The 21,476-nt window shown below is 52.9% G+C and overlaps 1 protein-coding gene across 3 annotated transcripts; it reads left to right on the top strand.

Moving 5' to 3' along the window:
* The first annotated feature begins 7,783 nt into the window (after positions 1-7,783).
* Positions 7,784-20,526, top strand: KMT5A (lysine methyltransferase 5A). 3 transcript variants are annotated; one of them, XM_030764377.2, is made up of 8 exons: positions 7,784-8,103; positions 8,372-8,493; positions 9,593-9,749; positions 12,837-13,056; positions 13,446-13,533; positions 16,057-16,116; positions 17,730-17,920; positions 18,647-20,526. In XM_030764377.2, exons 2-8 carry the CDS (start codon positions 8,380-8,382, stop codon positions 18,855-18,857), a joined length of 1,041 nt encoding a protein of 346 aa, XP_030620237.1. In that variant the 5' UTR covers positions 7,784-8,103; positions 8,372-8,379; the 3' UTR covers positions 18,858-20,526. The 3 variants fall into 3 exon arrangements, with proteins under 3 accessions (XP_030620237.1, XP_022453814.1, XP_089750541.1); XM_022598106.3 differs by lacking the exon at positions 8,372-8,493 and having other exon boundaries at positions 7,836-8,103; XM_089894415.1 differs by lacking the exons at positions 7,784-8,103; positions 8,372-8,493 and adding an exon at positions 8,587-9,328.
* Positions 20,527-21,476: the final 950 nt, after the last annotated feature.

The raw sequence follows: 21,476 nt of genomic DNA, 5'->3' as shown, positions 1-21,476 counted from the left end.
ATATGGGGGAAGTTTATATATTTATGTACCTGTGTATATCTATCTATCCATACATACATACATATTTATATATATACACACATACATATAATAGGAAAAGGTATGTATATTATTTATACTCACAGATGAATGGAAGGAATTAGTAGATCACAGTGGCCACCAGCTGTGGAATACATGTCCCATTCGGTAGAACCTTTTAAGAACTGATGCTGGGACTTCCCTGGTGGTCCAGTGGTAAAGAATCCACCTTACAATGCAGGGGGCACAGGTTCGATCCCTGGTCAGGGAACTAAGATCCCCCATGGCGTGGGGCAACTAAGCCCGCGCTCCGCAACTTCTGAGCTTGCGCGCCTCAGTGAGAGAGCCTGTGTGCCGCAAACTACAGAGCCCAAGCGCCACAACTAGAGAGAAGCCTGAGTGCCGCAATGAAGATCCGGAGTGCCGCAACTAAGACCAGACGCAGCCAAAATTAAAATAAAATAAATAAGTAAATAATAAATTTTAAAAACCTCTTCCATTAAAAAAAAAGAACTGATGCTGGGCTTCCCTGGTGGCGCAGTGGTTGAGAGTCCGCCTGCCGATGCAGGAGACGCGGGTTCGTGCCGCGGAGCGGCTGGGCCCGTGAGCCGTGGCCGCTGAGCCTGCACGTCCGGAGTCTCTGCTCCGCAATAGGAGAGGCCACAGCAGTGAGAGGCCCGCGTACCGCAAAAAAAAAAAAGAACTGATGCTAATAAAAAAGTATTAAACAATAGCAAAAGCCTGGAGCAAATATTGATTCAAAGATAACCCTAGAGTAAGGAAAGTCCTCTCAGCACTGGTGTGATTTCACCCACGGTATCTTAGGAAAATGGAGATCGGTAAGCAGGCAGTCAGTCCTGAAGCATGTCACATTTTTCCAATATCCCGAGTCTCAATGCAGATTACTGTAACTGTAGCTATTTGCAATCCTTCTGTTTGCATAACTGTTTGCAAAATTGCTGTTCAGATTGACCAATCTATCCATCTACCCTTGGCTTAAAACCATGTAGTGGCTTCTTATCAGATTTGGGATAAAAGTCTCAGTCCTTACTAATGGCTTTTGTGTCCATTAGGGTCCGGTCAGGAAAACAGAATTTAAAATAGGAAATTCATTAAACAGGTGGTGGAGGACCGAACAAGCAGAGAGGGAACACTGAAGTCATTTAATAATAACTGCAGGAAGCAGCTCCCATTTCTAGGGCTGGAGAACAAAGAGATCCGTTGGGGTTAACAGAGAATAAGAATCAGAAGAGGATTCCTGGAGGGCTGGTTCTTATGCCGCTGAGAAAGGGGCACCATGGCATTGGCACTGGCCCTTCAAGAGCTTACGGGAGGGGCCCTGCAAAGCTGGGGCTCAGAACTCTGAAGAGGGGCTGCTGCTGGTACTTCTGAGGTAGCACGCTGAGGCTATTTCTGGAAAGAGCCTGGAGAATGAACCAAATGGCCTGTCAGAAGCAAAATGTCATTACTTACTCTGACAGGAATAGCAAGCAAACGGGCAGGAGTGAGTCCCTCCCCCTGCCTTCCAGTCTCCCTGTATCCTCGCCTATTGACAGAACCTAACACTAGCTGACAAAGGTGCACTACAGTTTGCAGCCCAAATATTGCAGAGCAGGGTGGAGAAGAGTGAATTTGGAGCTGAGAGACCAGCACAGCCTTCAAGGGCCTATGTGATCTAGCCCCTGCCTGCCTTCCCAGCCTGATGTCCTCCATTCTCATCATACACTCAGTTCCGATCACATTGGGTTTCTTTTTCTTTCCCCAGACAACCAAACTTATTCCCACTTCTGGGGCATTTGCGCTCACTATTCCCTCTACCTACAAGTACCTTCTCCCTTGGGACTCACTTATTTAGGGTATAACCTAAAGCCACCAACTCAAAGAGGATTTCTCTGACTTCACCAATCCATAGAAGCAATGATCTCCCCACTCACACTCTGTAAAATTCCCTGTTTTCATTTCACCCATAACATTAATCACTATTTAATATTTAAAAAGTGATTTCTTGCTTGTTTCTGTCCTAAAAAATGTAGGGATCTGTCTTATTTGCCACTGTATCCTTGGGGGACCAGACAGTGTCAGGTATACAGCTCAATAAATGTTGAATTAATGCATTTTAGAGAAAGTAAAAACCTCTATGTATTTATGGAAGCTGGAAGGAAACTTGGAGATCACAGCTGACTCCATCATTTGACAGCTGGGTAAACCGAGGGACAGAGAGCTGAAATAATATACCAAAGGGCACACAGTGAGTGAGAAAAGTGTTGCTTCCTACTTTTCCCAGTGTTTTCACATATATCACCTTATTTTGCTCTCCTACTTTCCTGGTGCAATGGTAGGGTACTTGGGCAATGGTGGGGATTCCAAAATCTTCTTGGGGACCGAAGAGAGAGAATGGATGAGTGACCTCTCCTCCTATGTCCAGGAGGGATCCCCAGGGAAGAGCTGTAACTGGACACCTTACCTGTGTTCAAAGCAAAGAATACCCAGGACACCTATGTTTCTCTGGGACCTTACCACCGAGCTCCCCTGGGTGGAGAAAGGTGCCCGGTTGTTTCCGTGGGGTTAAGGTAGCCCTCTAGTGGACTAACAGTCAAAAGACTGATCCAGGACCTGCAATTAAATTGCTGGGTGACACTGGGCAGCAAGTTAGTACATGTTAGTATTTGAATACTGTAAAAGCGGACTCGATAAACCTTTCAATTTAGGAATGAATGGATTAAACTGCTGGAATGGTCAAGGGGGTGCAGATGTTAAACTGCTGGGACCTAGGCTTCCCAGGTCAAAAGGGGAGGTCGAGGGGTCAAAGGTCGGGTTCCGGTCAAACGCCCGAAAAACCGGAAGTCCCGAGTGGGTCTAATCCTAGTCCGGGCCTCCAGCCGCGTGACTAAATCTCCCCGGGGCGGAGCTGCAGCACCCGGAGAGGGCGGAGTTTGGGGCCTCCCAATGGCAGCGCGGATGTCCTTCCAGCGCAGCCAATCAACGTGGGAAGACGGTAAAATTTAAACCCCCTCCCACATCCTCCGCTGGGACCTGTCCTGAAAGCGTTTGTATGAAGTGCGGCCGCTCGCCCCGCCCCCTCCGGGGAGGAGGGGAGAAGGGCGGGCTTTCCCTCTCGAGTTCGCCTATCACGGCGGGCAGCCTGGGGAAAGGCGGGCGGCGGCGCCAATCAGGGCAGCAGCCGGGGTCCGGCGGAGCAGTTGGCTACACTTGTAACTTTTTTCGAAAGCTGCGTTTCCCGGGAGATCCTAGGCGGTGACAGAGCGCGGCCATGGCTAGAGGTATTGGCCCGGGTGGCCAGCGCCGGGGCAGCTGGGATAGGGGGTCGCGCTGGAGGCGGGACCGAGGTTGCGGGAGCTGCGGCAGGGAGGTGCTCTCCCGCCGGCTGCTCGCACGGAACGCGGGGACGAGCTGGGGTGCGGGGGGGAGGGGCTGCGGAACCTTCCCCACCTCGTCCCCACCCTCGCTTCCGAAGCCCCCAGAAACCCCTCCCACTCCCGACGGGAGGGTTTCCCCTCTTTAAAGTGTGGGCACCCGGTGGCCTGCTTCTCCCGACGCAATGGGGCCATATGTCAAAGCTGTTTGGAAACTAAAGCGCAGGGCACCTCCAGGGAATGGTTGTCATTGATACAAATGGGGGGAGGGCGAGGCTTCGCCTGCTTAAGGGCTCTCTCTTGTTAGGAAAGGAGGTGACCCCGAGGCGAGGGCGCAGATCGGTAACCTACATGGTGGGGAGCGCGTCGGAGTGGACCCCGCGGCAGGCGCCTTCCTTTCCCTCCCCACTCCCTGAGTCAGCTCTGCGCCGCCGGGGCGGGGACGGGCCCCGCTGGCCCACTTTGGGGTGAAACAGGTCCCCTGGCACCTCCCGGGGCGGCCCTTCGCGCCGCAGCTGATCAGTACTCCTGCCCACGGGAGATGGCTTGGGTGGGTTTGTGCAGCAGCGAGGGAGGCGATGTCCCTGCCTGAAGTTCTTCGCAGTTAGTTGGCTGTCAGGACAGTAAGACCCACGTTATGCGGCAAAGTGATCTCCAACCGCTGGTCATTTCCAGCCGCTGTCTCCTTCATGCAAAAACTTTAGCGTGATGGTTCACTTGAATTATTATTTAAAAGAAATAAGTTGAGGTTTTACATTTTTCTCAAAATTCTCAGGGTATTACATATTAGTAGGAATTTGCGTTAATGCAGTATGCTCCCTGTGGTGATCATAATGAATAAAATAAGGATTCATTCAGCAAATATTTATTGGGCTTCTTTGTTTTCAGCCCTTGCACCAAGGTGCATCATTTATTCTCCCAGCATCCCTTTACGGTCTTTTGGGACAAGATTTACCTAGATTATGATTAAGAAATGAGGCATAGTGAACTTCATGTTAAAGAGCTTCGTAACCCAGTCCACACAGAAAAGTAAGATGCCTTAAATATTTTTCTTCAGAAAAGGGTTAAGCATCTAAAAGTATATTTAATAATATCTGACTAATTTATCTGACATATCTTAATAAAGCTGTGCTTCCCTGATTCATTTTTCCCATCACAGCAGCAAAATCATTTAAACTACCTGTGTTTTTTTTTTTCAGTACGCGGGCCTCTCACTGTTGTGGCCTCTCCCGTTGCGGAGCACAGGCTCCGGACGCGCAGGCTCAGCGGCCATGGCTCACGGGCCTAGCTGCTCCGCGGCATGTGGGATCTTCCCGGACCGGGGCACAAACCCATGTCCCCTGCATCGGCAGGCGGACCCTCAACCACTGCGCCACCAGGGAAGCCCTAAACTACCTGTTTTAACAGTAGTGCATTAAAAAAAAAAATAGCTTGTTTTAATTAATCTGTTGGGGGGAAACAAAATGAACCACTTTGCCATTGAAATACTTGAATACTCAATATGGGCAATAAGGGCAAGTAATAATTACCATTGAGGGCCAGGTGCTTTATTATGTCAGTTAATCTTTACAAACTGTTACTTGCATTTTTCAGAGGTGGAAGCTGAAGTCCAAAGTCACTGTCCAGACTCTGGCCATTCTGTGTCTTTGTTTGTTCCACTCTACCTCCCTTATTTAGCCAAAGTGAAGATGAGTGTACCCAGCTTCTACCATAGCAGGTTACAAATCAACTTTGCAATGTACTGGTTAATGATTCTCAGTGACTCACATGACCCCAACCCCCGCCCAATGAAGGGTCAGTCTTTTTCTTCTAGAAAAGAGGTCTTTGTTCCTAAGTTGTAGTTCACTTTGAGAGCCCTGCGGAGTCACATGAACAAAATGTTCCGATACTGGGTAACTCCTCTCTGGTTTTGAAGTTTTACAATCATGTAAATATTTACAGCCTCAAGGATATTACTTTGGGCAGGATCCGTACATCTACTTTTCCCCATTTCTACTGCCACTGTCAGATGGCCTCATACTTGGTCTCCCTCTTCCCACTGTGACCATCTCCAATTTATCGTGCCTCAGCAGCTAGAGTGGTCCCCAAGAACACAGATTTTTATCGTGTGACTCTCACCACTCCTTCTGCCCCTAACCTCCCCTTTTGTTCTTAGGATCAAATCCACAGTCCTCATCCTCACCCTGGCCTGTAAGGGGCCTACCCACCCCTCTCGCCTCAATGTGCTCCATCTCTGTCTGTGTTCATTGTTGCGTCTTTAGCACAGGGCCTGGAACACAGTAGGTAGTCAATAAATGCTTGTTGAATGAATGAATTGGTATTTTAGTGTCTGAGTTTGAGGAAAGCAATATACTTTTTTTTATGCCGAAGTATCCTCATATCCATCAGTATCTCAGTCATGTGACCCTTAGGCAAGTGATTTATTTTCCCCAAGCCTTGATTTCTACATCTGTGAAATAGAATAGTACCTTCTCATAAATGGTTGGGAAGGTTAAATTAAATAATGCATTATTGTACGGCCTGACACAGTAAACATTCAGTAAGTGCAAGCTATTAGTATCATTGCTGTTGGATTCTATTTCTATGAGACCCTGGGCAACATTAAGAGTTTTTATTTCTGTGACTGGGTATATGTATTTGTTATGCACATATGAACACCTCATGTACAGACAAAACAAAGTGTTTTGAAACTTTACTGAAGGATTTGAACTAAATTTTCTAGCTACTAGAGCTGCAGAGTTGAGAGAAATGGGTGCTAGACTTGTATTTTAATGTATCCCCTGCATTTTGTGGGCTATGATGGAGAAAGCTATAGCCCTGAGTAGGTGTGTGTAGTGGGGGCGAGGGAGTTAAAATAGTATGAGAAATGGACAAGCTGATCTGAGCTTCTGCTTCCTGCCTCCAGACCATGATTCCCATGATAGTTTGGCAACAAACTACAAACCTTCTCTGCCCTGCAGAGGTAGCAGACACTGTTTCAGATGGCTCAACCTGGGTGTCAGAGTGTCACTTTAGAATCCTAACTCTGCATAGTCTCTTGGGTATTCAAGTGGGCAGACTAGCCTACCGCACTGGAGTCAGTGGTTGGATGGGTATGGCAGGGGTTCCCCAGCCCTGCTCTGAAGGATTCTAAAGCACGAGCTGATTTGGGAGGTGTTGTCCTGAGCAGTGTCTTGCCATTTAATCCACTGTCTTATCCCTTCTAAGGGGAGGCAGCTACTTAAAGTGACAGCCATTTGTTTATCTGTGGATGTCAAAGGTGCCCTGGGTACGTTATGGAATTCATAGTTCTTAGTTTTTATCCATGAGGATGCTGAGGCCTAGTCTGGGTAAGGGAGTTGGCTATGGTCACAAAGCACCTCTGGGGCAGATGCAGGGAGAGATACCCAATCTTTGCCTCTCAGGCCATAACCCAAGGCTAGATGCCCCGAGGTGTCTTGTTTGCATTATGACTTTGAACAAATACAGGGACTCTTTTGGCCATGGGCCCTCAAACCCTAATGGCTACAGCACAGTGGTTCAGGGCAGTAAGGTATACTGGAACCCCTGCCTCCCAGGACATTTCCTCGGGGACAGGAGACTTGGGTGACTTGCTAAACCCTCTGCAACACCATTTGCTCCTCTATGTTTATTTCCTCACCTGTAACCTGGAAGTTAGTGGCCAGGAGTGTAGGCTCTGGTCTGTTGGCCTGGTAATCTATTTCTAGTTCTGAGAACTTGGCCAAGCTCCTCACTTCTCCGAGGTTGTTTTCCCTGTCTGTGGAAGAGAAAATAATGGTGTCTACCTTCAAAGGGCTGTTGTGAGGTCTGAATGGCATAAGGTATGCAAAAGAAGCACCCAGCAAACATACCGTTATAATTCCTGGCTCTATTTCCCCAGGGTCCGGACCGGTCAGGTGCAGACCGCCTGGGTTTGACACCTAACCTGATCGCTTTCTAGTTCTGTGGCTTTGGACAAGCCTCTGCCCCTCCTTGGAAGCTCAGTATCCTCATCATAAACGGGTTAGCCACAGGACCTGGCCCCCAGGGGCTTGCCGGGAAGGTTAAACGCCCAGGAAAACACTCCGTGAGCACAGGCTCGGGCACACAAGAGGGCTCTCGCCTGTCGCGTTCACCGCTGCCGACTGCGCCTGGCACGGACGGGTCTCCCGAAATAGCCATTGAGCCAGCGAGAGTAGGAGCCTGGCCGGCCGAGAGCCCGAGCTGTCATTATCATGTTTCACACCCCTTCCTCCCCGAGTGGCTGAGGACGCGCGAGAGGGGGCGCGCCCGAGTCGGGATTCCTCGCGGCCGCGGGGCCCGCCCTCCTTCGTTCCCTCCCCTTCTCCCTCCCTTGCTCCGGAGGAGCCTCGCAGCGCCGCCCCTGCCAGCCCCCTCCCCGGCCGGGAGCGGACGGTGGGTGGCGGCAGCGGCGAGCGGGCGGGCCGCGGAGGACGCGCCGCCAGCGCCTCCCTCCCTGCGTCCTCGGTCCCGGGCCGGCCGGGGCTGCCGCGGCGCGCGGGTGCCGGGCTCTGCCTCGCAGGCCATGGGGGAAGGGGGCGCCGTGGGGCGCCGCCGGCCCTTCCCCGGGGCGCCGCGGCGGCGCTGGTGGCGGCGGCAGCAGCAGCAGCAGCGGCAGCGGCAGCGCTGGTGGCCGGGCCGCGGCGGCGGCGGCGGCGGCGGCGAGGGCGAGGGCGCGGGGCGCGCCGCCATGGGCCTGGCCGGGCTGCAGGTGGGTGTGTCGGGCCCGGCCGCGCGGGGGGCGGGCGGCGCGCGGGGCCCGGCCGGGCCGGGCGGCGGGAGGGCGACTCGGGCCCCGGCCTGGCCCCGCCGGCCGGCCCCGGCCTCCCGGCGGCGCGGGCGGCCCACCGCCGCCGGGCCCTCGGAACATGGCTGCGGCGGGAGGCGCCGCCGCGGCGCCCGGCCCGGGCGGCCCCGCTCCCCGCCCCGCCGCGCCCTGAGCGCCCCCTCCCCCGCTTCCCCCGGGTCCCCCTCTCCAGGCAGGAAGATGTCCAAGCCCCGCGCGGTGGAGGCGGCGGCGGCGGCGGCGGCGGTGGCAGCGACGGCCCCGGGCCCGGAGATGGTGGAGCGGAGGGGCCCGGGGAGGCCCCGCACCAACGGGGTAAGCAGGCACCCTCCCCGCACTCGCTCGGCGCGCCCCGAAGGGCCGTGCGGCCGGGCGCCCCTGCCGACCCCGCTCCGAGAGCACGTGGGCGCCCCCGCGGCCCTGGGGCGGGGGTGCGGGCGGGGCGCCCGGCCGGGCAGCTTCCTTTTCTGCTGCCTGCCTGGGAGTGGCGTCCACACCCGCTCCGCCATGACCCTGGCAGTGTTTGACCTCGTAAAAGTTTGTGTCTTTATGGCATTTCCAGGCCCCGAGACCCAGCCACCCCTGTGGTGGCCGCCTTCCCAGAGTGTGCGGGGCCTGCCCGGGGCCCTCGGGGAGGTCACAGGGTCTCCCTGACTTGGTGTTGAATGGCTCACCAGGCAGAAAGGCTCAGTAGGGTTTCTGGGAAGGCCCTCCTCCTGTCTGTGCTTACTCAGAGGAGAGGCCGCACACCCAGAGACACCAGCAGTGACCTGTCCGCCCCACCGGTCTGCCCACCGCAGTCGAGTAACCGCCCTAAATGCGACGGCTCTAGGCGTTTCTTTCTTTAGCTCTGCACCCCCCAGTTAGCCCGAGAGAACTACCCCAACCGCAGCCCAGTCCCGCAGTCCTTGGAGGCTACTGGGCTGCATGATTTGAGAGGGGCCAGGCTTGGGCACACAGAAGGCTCAGGCAGTAATGGTAGGTCCTGCCAGCTGACCTCAGGACTGAGAAGTGGTTGATCAGGTTCCCTGAGGCCCGCTTCTGTGCCAGAGTCCCTGCAGCTCCTGCCAGGGCAGTCGGCTCCTGCACTAGGCCAGCTCTTCCCATCCCGGCCTTGTTTACCCTGGTCCTTCTGACCTCCTTGCTACGGGTAGGTTGCCTCCTCCTTATATAGACTTTTGTGGACGGCTGGTTTTGCTGGCCAGATGTCCCCCCTTAGCGAATGGAATTAGAGACGGACTTGGACCTGGGGGATTCTGAACCTTCCACTGCTCTGCTGGGGCTGGAGTAGCCCAGTTTTTGAGAGATGTTGTCTATTTTTTGTCTCTTGTATTCTGATTGCCCCCTTGGCTGCCTAAATCTTGTGGGATCTTCTTCTTCAAGCCTCTTTCAGAATATGCATTTGTCGTTTTAGGAGAATGTATTTACCGGGCAATCAAAGATCTATACCTACATGAGCCCGAACAAATGCTCTGGAATGCGTTCCCCCCTTCAGGAAGAGAACTCAGTTGCACATCACGAAGTCAAATGCCAGGGGAAGCCGTTAGCCGGAATCTACAGGAAACGCGACGGTAAGCCTCTGAAATGGCCCTGTTCTGACCATAGCTGGCCCGCTCGCATCCTGCAGAATAATGTAAATGTGCTAAATTTTTATCCAGCCTTTTCAAGCCAAAGTTCAAGAGGTTTGAACCATGTTTGGTCTTGCTGCTGGGAAACACAGACAAGGGGGAAAGAGCTGCCTGTTCCAGGGCGTGTGCCCTGTTGGTCTGACAGGTTCTCCCTGCTTTCACAAGGGTTAGCGTGTCCTTCAGGCTTGATTATCTTGCCAAGTTGCAACAATACGGCACCTGGCCTGTTGTTAGAGAGGCTCACAGGTGCTAAAAGTACAGAAATTATGAGTCTAGGTTGTCCGGACCAGGCGCTTGCACTCCCGCTGAGGCGTGTGAACCTAAGGAACTGATTTCCTTCCCTTTTATGAGGTGGCCTTGACCTCAGTTCTAAAGTTTCTTTCTACTCAAGTGTTCAGTGCTAGTCTCTGGAGCATCATACTCTGGAATGAGATTTGGGGTTAAAATATTGAGCAAGAAAATTAATGGTTATTGAAAATTCTGTCTGGCCCTGCAAAACACGCTGAGACCTCTTACACATCTTGTTCTAACCCAAATATTCCCTTTTAAAGCTGAGGGCGGGGCGGGGGCGCCGGTGCGCGTGAGCTTTCCGCAATTCACTGTGCTCCCTTCTGATTAAACCTTGCCTTAGAGAAGCAAAACTCTGGCTATCAGCAGCTCCGTACAAGGAAGCTTTGTATTCGTTAACAGAAAGTGCCGTAAGGGATGGGGTAGCCCAACCTCTGGGCCAGATCTGAGACCCAGGGGCAGGAGCCAGCCCTCTGCCTGATTCCCCCTGGTACACAGGGTGATGTTACTTCATATGACTTAAAGGTTCCAATCCTAGCTCTGCCATTTATCAAAGGAAGGGACGTGGGCAGTTTGCTACTCTTTTCTGAGCCTCCGTTCTCTCTGTACAGTGGGAGAGAGAGGAGTCCTACAGGACCATTCTGAAGGTCAGTTAAAGAGCAGGTGCAGATGGGCTTTGTGAGGGAATTCCCTGGTGGCCCAGTAGTTAGGACTCAGCTCTTTCACTGCCCTGGACCCCGGGTTCAGTCCCCGTTCGGGGGAATTAAGATCTCAAAAGCCATGCAGTGCGGCCAAAAAAAAGGAGTTGGGGGTGGCTTTGTGAGCGCTCCATACGTCAGCCTGTTCCCCACTGGGCTGCGAGCATCACGGCCTGCCCCTCCCCGCAGTTCAGCGTAGGCAGCACTCAGGACAGCACTCACCACACTGGGTTGGGGAAGGGGCTCTTTTGAGATGGCACTCAGCCAGTCTCACGTCCCCTCTGGAACGGGGCAGGATGTAGATTGTCCTAAATGGGGACACGGGGCACAAGCTAGCTGATTTGACTCGTAGTGTTACTACATGGCGACAGTCAGAATTGGGGGCTGGAGGAACATTGGAGGAGACCCCAAGGTCCAGGTTCTTGTCCATGATTCTAGACCCTTTTCCTGCCTTGATGCAGACTCAACATGACTGCTGATGTTCACGAGCACCACCCACTTGTAGGGTTACGCCTGACGCCTTACCTCCACCCAGGAGGGCGTACAAGGAGCAAGAATGGTCTGGATGGGTGCTGATGTATTTATTTTTCTCTTTTGTTTATTGAGATATAATTCTGATATCCTGAAGTTCACCATTTTAAAGGGTACGATTCAGTGGTTTTTAGCATATTCACAGATATGTGCGACTATCACCTCTGTTAAACTCCAGTACATTTTCATCACCCCAAAAAGAAAACCTGTGCCTATTCACAGTCGCTCCCCATTCCTCCGTTCCCCCAGCCCCAGGCAGCCACTAATTTATTTCCCGTCTCTATGGATTTGCCTATTCCGGACGTTTCATATAAATGGAATCATCTAATATGTGGCCTTTTGTGTCTGGCCTCTTTGACTCATTATAATGTTTTCAGGGTTCATCCATGTTGTAGCCTGTGTCAGTACTTCGTTCCTTTCTGTGGCTGAATAATATTCCATCCTGCAGATGTACCACATTTTCTTTACCCATTCATCGTTTGATGGACGTTCAGGTTGTTTCCGTCTTTTGACTGTTAGTAAGCTGCTGCAGACGTTCATGTCCAGGTTTTTGTGTAGAATCTGCTTTTCCTTCTCTTGACAGATTCCTAGAACTAGAATTGCGGGGTCATATGGTAACTCTATGTTTAATATTTTGGAGAACTGCCAAATTCTTTTCCAAAGTGACTGCACCATCTTACATTCCCACCAGCAATGTATTATTTAATTATCTGTTAAAAATAAAATCTCTTTTGAAAAAAAATAGTCCAACACTGGTGCTCCACAACTATTTTTAGTAACAAGTCATTGGCGACGTCCCTCACAACACACTGACTGGTGTCGGGGCACCGTGCTGGGAACCACTGTGAACACTGGGCTTCGACCCTGTTAGAACAGGGAATTTAAAAAAAAAAAAAGAAAAAGAAAACGAGTCTGAAATGAATCACTCCAGGCAGCTAGCTCTTGGGGAAGAGGTCTTTGCTGGGGAGAGGTTCTGCTTTATTGCCTTACTCCTGTCCACCAACACTGGCCCACCCTTTAGGAATTTAGCTTTTTTCCCTGGGGTCTGCAGCCCATTTCCTGAAAAGCCGTTGGTCGAGCCCTCACGCCAGTGTTGCTGGCCGTGGTGCTTCTGCTTCAAGGGCTCTTTCCCTCAAGATGCAGAAGGCCCGATGTGTTGATTAATTAGATGAGAGGGATCCACTCACAATGTATATGTTGACTCATCATGGTATAACATTTCAAATATCTTATAATTGTATTTATCAATTATACCTCAACAAAGCTAGAAAAAGAAAAAAAAGATGCAGAAGACCAAAAGCTGCACCCAGTGTCTGGGTCAAAAAGTAAAGCTAGACGCTTTGCCCAAGATACTGCTTAGTGGACACCAGGCTTAACAGCCCAAGGGCACGGCTGCCCAACATGCCCCATCCCTCTCTTCTCTCCAAGCCTGTCTTAGCATGCGGCTGAGGGCTGGAAAGCGGGAGCCGGTGGGTCCAGAGTCAGCCTGTCTCCCCCCACCCTCTGCCCACAGAGAAAAGAAACTCTGGGAATGCAATACGAAGCTCCATGAAGGCCGAGGAACAGAAGATCAAAGACGCCAGGAGAGGTCCCCTGGCCCCTTTTCCAAACCAAAAATCTGAAGCAACAGAACCTCCCAAAACCCCGACCTCGTCTTGTGATTCTCCCAATGCAGCTGCCGCCAAGCAAGCCCTGAAAAAGCCCGTCAGGGCCAAACAGGCTCCCAGGAAAAAGTAAGTGCCCCCTGGAGGCCACCCCTAACACAGGGCAGCCTGCCCAGTGCCGGCAGGGGTGAGGCCGCCCACCCTCTCAGCCCCTTGAGCCGTCAAGGCTCAGATTCCTGAGTCGCCACCGGGGACGCCACTGTTTGTCAGCATCTTGGTCTGTCATGGGACCAGAGCTCAGGAGCCTGCTCCCCGCCGAGAGTAGGCAGCCTGTCTTTGACACTCTCTCTGAGGCCTCCGTGGGCAGGTGAGCCTGAGTGACCCTGGGCCACGGTGGACAGAGGTGTTGAAGTGACATGGCTTCCAAGGAGCCTGCTGCTCAGGGGTTGTGTGCCTCCTGGACGTGAATGCGGTCTCGGTGCTAATACTTGTTTTCTCCTCTTCCTTTCTCACCCCAGAGTTCAAGGAAAAACGCAGCAGAATCGTAAGCTCACAGATTTCTACCCTGTTCGAAGGAGCTCCAGAAAGAGCAAAGCTGAGCTGCAGGTAGAGTCACGTGGTTTTGATTCCGGCTCTCGGAAGGGACAGGGCATCCCAGTGGGCAGTGCTTGCCGTGCACAGCCTGAGCTCGCTTTGTATCATCTTGGGACAAGTCTCTTGGCCTCCATGGCCTCGATATTCTCCTTGATCTAGTGGGGGCCGTCATAACGCTCTGGGTCACCAGGAAGCTTAGTTACGGTGCCTCTGTGAAGGAGCCTTGTCGCCTGTAGCATGTGGCCTGGAAAGTCAGGACTCACCATGAAAGTGGCTTTGGCAGGGCCATTGGAGCCTAGGACCATGAGGGCTGCGTGCTCTTGGGAGGCTTGTTTTTCTGCTGTCCAGAAGTTTCATGTCTCGAGGTGGCGAAGAGCAGTGGCTTGGGAACCACTTCCTGGTTGTATGACGTCGGGCCAGTTACTTAACCGCTCTGTGTCTTTCTGTCCTGTCTGTAAAATGGGATAATAAAGTAGTACCGTGTGCGGTTGTTGGGAGGGCTACATTCTTAAGTTAATGCACGTAGAACACTTAGAACTGTGCCTGGTATGCACTGAGCACCTGTTAACTACTGTCACTGTTGCTTCCCCCGTGTTGTCCCTTCCTGGGGCCCCTCTCTGCTCTTTCCTACCCAGCCACTGTCCCTCAGAACGTGCGAATACCAGGCAGGAAGGCTGACTGGGCTGTGAGGCCCCTGCCTGCCGTGTTTGCAGAGTGCTGAGCTGTGCACAGGCGATCAATATTTGATGCAGTGAGGTGTGGTTATTGCCTTTCTGTTAGGGAAACCCAGGGTGTGGCCGGGCCCTGCAGCCCCCGGCTGCTTCTGTCCACCCTCCCACCCCGGGAGCGGCAGAATAACCCGCAGGCTTGGGAGTAGCGCTCAGGATTGCCCCCCACGAGAGAGGTGGGGGCCTGGCCTTTCAACCGGAACAGACCACTTCAGCCTTTTGATGTGAGAGCTGTGGCTGTACAGATGGTGATCTAGCCTCTCTCCGCCCCCCCACCTCTGAACTGGCAGGACTTCCTTTAAAAAGTGGGGGAGGTCCATCTTTCCCCCTAGAGAGAAGCTTTGGCTTTATTTCCTTAGAAAGGCAGCGTCTTTCAGCCAAGAACAAGCTGTTGCAAGCTGTTTGCCTGCAGCGGGAGGCGGTGTGAGGTCATCGTAGAGACGCCACTGCAGAGGGCGAGGCGGTGCCAGCCCCCAGAACCCGGGACGCCGCCCAGCCCAGCTCAGAGCCGCCACGCCCACACAGGGAGGCTGGGGCTCCACCAGGCGCCGCTCTGGGCTGTGGGGCGGGGGGGCGGGGGGGCAGCTGAGTTGGCCTTTTTAATTAAAAACAACAACAACGGGGGCTCTCTGTCGGGGCAGTGGAGGCTGCAGTAGGGTGCGCCGCAGGTCTGCCGGACCCTGCAGCAGGCGGCACAGTGAAGCTCACGCTGTCCCTGGATGCAGAGCCAGCGGCGAGGGAGAGACACGCTGTGCCTGCCGCCGTTTGTGTTGGCTCTGCCGCGCGCACACCGCGGCCAGGTGGTCGCCGGCCAGGACGGCGAGGCAGCTGTCGGCCGGGCTTCTGGGCTGCGGCTGCCAGGGCGGTGGCGGCTCTTGACCGCAGAGGTGAAGCCCGAGGGCGGGGCAGCTGGGCCTCGTCTCAGGGGTGAGGTCAGGCCTGACCTGCCTGCCCTCCGGGGCCGGCCGAAACCGAGGCCCGGGGCTGGGTGTGGGCAGCGGGGGTGAGACGGACAAAGAGCTCCGCAGACAACACCTTGCTCCCTTCCCGCCCACTCAGGCCCTGGGTCCCCCGTGGGCTGCTGCAGAATCCTCTTTAGGATGCTCAGAGCTGGTTGCTCACATGCCCCAAACCCCCGAGCCTCCAGAGTGAAACTCAGGGCCGTGCATTCAGGGCCTCCACGGCCCCGGCTCTCCTCAGCTTGTCTCCTCTGCCTTGTTCTGTCATGGCAGGAAAGTCCCCCGTCGCCCATCTCAGTTCTCCCATGATTACTCCCATTTATCTCTGCACACTTGTAACTGATTCATCATTTAACAAGGTAGCTGTGTGTGTGCATGTGGGGTGGCGGGGGGCCGTTGTTGCTTTGAGGGCTTACTGTGTGCCAGGCACTGTTCTAGGCCAGAAGATTCCGCAGTGAGCAGGCGGTGGGCACACGCACCCCGTCTAAAGGGCGCAGCCTCTGAACAGCCCTGGCTGCTGTCGTATGAAGTCAGAGTCCTGATTTTTAAATGTCAGCAATTTCGCTATTTTCTAGAAGTCTGCGTGGGCCAAACAGAACATAGCCACAAGCCCGATTCTGCCCTTGGGGCCACCACTGTCTCCCTCTTGGCCTCTTTAAACCTCAGGTGGCGAATGGTCTGCCTCAGATGGGCATTGAGGAAAGGATGGGGGCTTGGGGGCCTGGGCATCCTTTGGGACCAATGCCCTGGAGGCCAACTGCAAGTGACCTGCGGGTGGCCGGGGCTCCTGGAATGGCCTCGGAGAGAATGCTGATGCACGTCTCGTTTTTCCTTTTCTCCCCACCCAGTCTGAAGAAAGGAAAAGAATAGACGAATTGATTGAAAGTGGGAAAGAAGAAGGAATGAAGGTAAGGGGCCGCAGGGCCCACTGCGTGGAAGTTAAGGCTGTGAAGTCGCACCTTCCCTGGTGCAGAGGCTCACATAGGAGCTGCGCTGCTTTAACCCTCTGATGGTCACTGTGACCAGGCGGGCTGTTACAGGTTGTCGAGGGACCAAATGCTAAAAGTATCGTTAAAGGGAAGGCCTCACGAAGGAAACATGAGATGTTACCCTGAGGAAACTTTTTAAAAATTATGAAATACATGCAACATAAAACTTACCATTGTAACCATTTTTAAGTGTACAGTTAAGTACATCCTGCAGTCACAGTTGTGCAATCATCATCTCTGTCTAGTTCCAGAACTTTTTCATCCTCCCAAACGGAAACTCCGAACCCATCTGCACTTACTCGCGTTCCCTGCCCTCAGCCCCTGACAGCTACCAGTCTGCTTGCTGTCTCTATGGGTTTGCCTATTCTGCACACTTCATACAAATGGAATCATAGAATGTGTAGCCTGTTTTATCTGGCTTCTTTCATTTAGCATGATGCTTAGGGAAACTTTTAAAAGGACAAACTGATCAGATTTTTCTAGACTCTTTTCCTGGGAAATGCTAATGCCCAGGAGATTTGCTTTTCTCTTCGTATATTTCAGACACACTGGGTGGATGAGAGGGGAGCAAGTCTCCATAGTGGTGGCCAGATGGCCCTGGACTAGGACCCAGGGGTTGGAAAGCTTCAGTTTCCACCCACCGTTGAGGGGGACCTGAAATTTTTTTTTGCCCACACTGCACGGCTTGTGGGATCTTAGTTCCCTGACCAGGGATCAAATCTGTGCCCCGTGCATTGGAAGCTCAGAGTCCTAATCACTGGACCGCCAGGGAATCCCCTGGGGCAGGGGCCCCCAACCCCTGGGCTGCATGACCAATACCGGTCCCCGGCCTGTTAGGAGCCGGGCCGCCCAGCAGGAGGTGAGCAGCGGGCGGGCGAAGCCGCATCCCCGCATCCCCGCTACCCAACGCTTGCATCACCTCTGAACGTCCCCACCCCCGTCCATGGAAAAATTCTCTTCCACGAAACCGGTCCCTGGTGCCAAAAAGGATGGGTACCGCTGCCCTAGGGGGATCTGAATTTAAGTCTGGACCCCTCAAGCAATCACCCTCCATCTCCATTTAAAATGGAGTGAGGAGAAACCCAGGAGGGTTAATTATGGGATAAAGGAGAGACTCAGAACACTGGGTCCTACTACTCCCTCGAAGAGGCCAGGACGTGGATTTGAGTCTGTGCTACACGGCTTCCTAGCTTTGTGGCCGTGGACACAACTCTGCCTCTCTAATCCCGTTTTCTCACCTGCAAAATGGGGCAGCACCCACCTAGCAGATCTCTCAGGATCTGGCGTAACAAGGCTCTGCAGATGGGCACGAGGGAACTCTGGGGTGATGGATTGTGGCAATAGTTGCACAGCTGTATATGTTGACTAATACCCATCAAACTGTACATGTGAAATGAGTGAATTTTATGGCCTGCCGCAGTAAAGCTGTTCAAAGAATGCGGTGCAAGCCTCCTGCCCCCTGGAAGCCGGCGCTGCACTGTGGCGTTTGTTGCTGTTATGAACCAACCCTCACTCTTGGCACCACCCAACAGATTGACCTCATTGACGGCAAAGGCAGGGGCGTGATCGCCACCAAGCAGTTCTCCCGGGGCGAGTTTGTGGTGGAATACCACGGGGACCTCATCGAGATCACCGACGCCAAGAAGCGGGAGGCTCTGTATGCGCAAGACCCCTCCACGGGCTGCTACATGTACTATTTTCAGTATCTGAGCAAAACCTACTGGTAAGTCCCCTAGTGCTTCGAGTGGCTCTTCCCCGCCCCGGCAGAGGTCCGGCCAGAGGGCCACCGAGGGCATCCTGACTCTCCTGCTCCCCCTTCTTGTTTAGTTCTTGCTGCCTTTTTTCAAAGCTGGGATGCAGCTCCCCCACTCCCCCGCTTCCCACGTTTAATTTTGGGGATCGGAGCGGTTCTGGATGCCGTCTCGTGGGACAAGACATAGACCAGTCTCATGAAAGCCTGCGTAGGGGCTCACCTGGCCTCTCCTCTGGGACCCGTGGCCAGAACAGCTCTGGGAATTGCTGACTTCTCTGTCCCCAGTGTGGCAGTGTCATTGATTGCTTTTTCTTTAATAGACTGTACTTTTTAGGTCAGTTTTAGGTTCCCGGCAAAACTGAGTGGAAAGTACAGAGCGATCCCATGTACTGCCTGCCTCCACACCCGCACGGCCTCCCCCCACTGTCAACATAGTTGATTTTTATTCACTTATTTATTATGCAGAATTTCCACAAAGAGCCTTTTGCATTCCCGTCTAGGCCTGCCCCCTGCCTCGGATCCCCCACACCGAGCGCCTCTCTGGGCTCTTAAAGATATTTTTTTTGAGTTACTTCGCTTTCCCAAAAACGTGGCCCTAAATAACCGTCCCACCAGAGCTGAGAGCAAGCATGACTCTGACTGGGTTCAGAACCCTCTTTATCAATTTAATCCTCTGTCGCCCTCCCTCCCCACCAGCGTGGATGCAACCAGAGAGACAAATCGCCTGGGAAGACTGATCAATCACAGTAAATGTGGGAACTGCCAAACCAAACTGCACGACATCGACGGCGTGCCTCACCTCATCCTCATTGCCTCTCGCGACATCGAGGCTGGGGAGGAGCTCCTGTATGACTATGGGGACCGCAGCCGGGCTTCCATCGAAGCCCACCCCTGGCTGAAGCATTAACCCCACGGCCCCGCCCCTCCCCCCTCCCTTCTTCAATGGACAAAGTGCCCTCAAAGGGAATTGACTTTTTTTTTTTTTTACACATTTAATCTTAGCAGATTACTTCAGATGTTTTTAAAAAAGTATATTAAGATGCCTTTTCACTGTAGTATTTAAATATCTGTTACAGGTTTCCAAGGTGGACTTGAACAGATGGCCTTATATTACCAAAACTTTTATATTCTGGTTGTTTTTGTACCTTTTTTGCATACAAGTTAAACGTTTGTGCTTCCCGTGCATGCAGTCAAAGACTCAGCACAGGTTTTAGAGGAAAGAGTCGAACACGAACTAGGAAGCTGGGCGATGCGCCTTCGTGCACCCGAGGAGCCGGGACTCTCTCCCCTCCTCAGCCCTGACGTCCCAGTGCCAGGCGGGCGCGAGGAAGAGCTGCCTCCTCACGGCCTGGACGGGATGTCCCCAGGCCCTTGTTTTCCTGACCTCTCGACAGGCGCACGTGGAAGTGCACGAATATTCCTTAAAAAGGTTTCACAGTAAGATAGTCTTCCCCTCTGCTTTCTCGAAAGCTTACTGACCCGGTGGCTCACGGGCCGGGCCTAGATTTACTCTTCCACGGGCTGCCGCTTTTCTGGGCACCTCGAAGCATCAGGGCGGGGAATCAAAGCAGATGTGGGCAGGAACAAGCACTGCTTACCTAGCCCTGCCGGGCAGGGGTTCCCGAAACTGGGTTAATTTCTTTATAGAAATGTGAACACTGAGCTTATTTTAAAAAAATAATAATAAAAATCAAAAAACAAAAAAGAAAAAAAAGAAACCACAGAAGACAACTTACATGTATATAGGTCTTGAAGTGAGTGACGTGGCTGCGTTTTTGTTTGGGTTTTTTTTTTTAGTTTGGCTTTTTTTCTCCCCCTTGGTTTTGTTTCTGTAGAAGAGATTTGAGATGGTACACTATTCTAATCAAAAATAAAGTTTTGTAGTGCGACCAGAAATTACTTACCCAATCCCCCACCTCCCCACCCCCACCCCAACCTGATTCTGCTGGGTTGAAAGTTCCAGACCTGCTGTCAAGGCTTTTGTTTGTCAGACCCCCTGGTGTCCTTCCTGTGAAGATGCAGCCATGAACCAAAGGGTGAGCCTACAAGCCCCGAAATGCAGGGTCCCCACCCCAGCTGCTGGAGCGCAGGGGAGCGGGCGGGCCCAGCGGCCCAGGGATCACGGCTAAGGGTAAAGTTTTCACCTCGACTGTGACAGCAGGAAGAGCAGCAGGTAGCTTCCTCCCAAAGGGAAACCGATTCCCACTTTCTGTTAACCTGTAGTTCAGGGGCCTGGGGCTCTGGAGCCGTGACGTGGGGTCTCCTGGCCCCCTGCTCCCAGGTAAATGTGAATGGAGACAGGTATGAGAGCCTGTCCTCAACTTCAGTGCCCCTGTCCCGGTCTCACGACGGTGCTACCTAAGAAAGTCTTCCCCCCACCCCACACTTGCCTGGTCAGTGGTCAGTGAATTGGAGGAGGATCTGATGGGAGTGTGTAAATGTGAGATAAAATGTCTTGGTTGTACCTGTTTGTGGTTTAGCTTTGTATTTAAAAAAAAAAAAAGGAAATAAACTTGAAAATTATTTGTCATCATAAAAATGAAATGAAAATTAAAATATTTATTGCCAGGCGAGGCTACGTGTGTCATTCTGGTTTTTTGTGTTTTTTGTTTGTTTTTTACAAGGCAGAGGCAGAAAAAAGGTTGCATTTTTTTGGTTTTGTTTTGTTTTTTGTTTCGGCCACACTGCACGGCTTGTGGGATCTTAGTTCCCCAACCAGGGATTGAACCCTGGCCCTCGGCAGTGAGAGCACGGAGTCCTAACCACTGGACTGCCAGGGAATTCCCGTTTTATTTTACAAAGGGCCACGCACCAGTGTGAATCAGTTTTGGTGACTGTCCTCCTAGGGGACAGTCTCTTCGTTTTTATCATGGTGGGGGGTCAGAGGTTGCTTGTGGAGATTAAAAGTTAAACATGTTGCCCCCTTAGAACAATGCCTGGCAAGTAGCATACATTTTAGCTGTTGTCAGTAACTGTCATTGTTGTTTCTAACGTGCTAGAGTTGATTCTCAGGCAGGCGTCTCAGTGGTGCTGGAAGTCGTCGTGTCCCCCGCCCCGCCACCAGCCCAGATCGCCATCCCCACCGCACACGCCACCACCCGCCCCTGAGAGGCTTAGTTCCCTCAGTCCCAGGCACTAGAGGCAGGTTGGGACGGTGGGTAGAGTCCTTGGTTTACAGGTGGAAGAGCCATTCCCAGCATCGATCGGCTCTAAGCATTTGTCAGCTGTCTGAACAAATCACTTACCCTCTGAAATTTGTCCATCAGGTTCGGAACAGCCTCTGCCCACCTGCCTTGCAGGGGTTTCCGCAGGATTCAGTCGTCACGTATTACTACCTCCTCACGTTGGAGGGGAAGTGTGGCCTGGTGGCCAAGTGCTCGGCCCTGGAACAGAACCTCAGGTTCCAGCCACTTAGCAGCTGTGTAACCTTGGGCGGGTTACCTAACCGCCCTGCGTGCCACTTTCCTCCCCAGTGACACGAAGATGACACTGGTGCTTGTGTCGGGGTGATGGTGAGGATTGGATG

This window comes from Delphinapterus leucas, chromosome 14 (genome assembly GCF_059928025.1).
Source record: "Delphinapterus leucas isolate spDelLeu-1000000601 "Yukka" chromosome 14, BTC_Dleu_Yukka2, whole genome shotgun sequence".
Taxonomy (NCBI): domain Eukaryota; kingdom Metazoa; phylum Chordata; class Mammalia; order Artiodactyla; family Monodontidae; genus Delphinapterus; species Delphinapterus leucas.
This window is presented reverse-complemented; position numbering and strand designations above follow the sequence as displayed.

What these genes read in the sequence shown, in the direction of transcription:
- KMT5A (XM_022598106.3), top strand. Translation starts at nt 7,918, where the DNA reads ATGGGGGAAGGGGGCGCCGTGGGGCGCCGCCGGCCCTTCCCCGGGGCG. An exon ending in AAACAGGCTCCCAGGAAAAA is followed by an intron (nt 13,057 to 13,445) that starts GTAAGTGCCCCC and finishes TTCTCACCCCAG; the next exon opens with AGTTCAAGGAAAAACGCAGC. An exon ending in AGAGCAAAGCTGAGCTGCAG is followed by an intron (nt 13,534 to 16,056) that starts GTAGAGTCACGT and finishes CTCCCCACCCAG; the next exon opens with TCTGAAGAAAGGAAAAGAAT.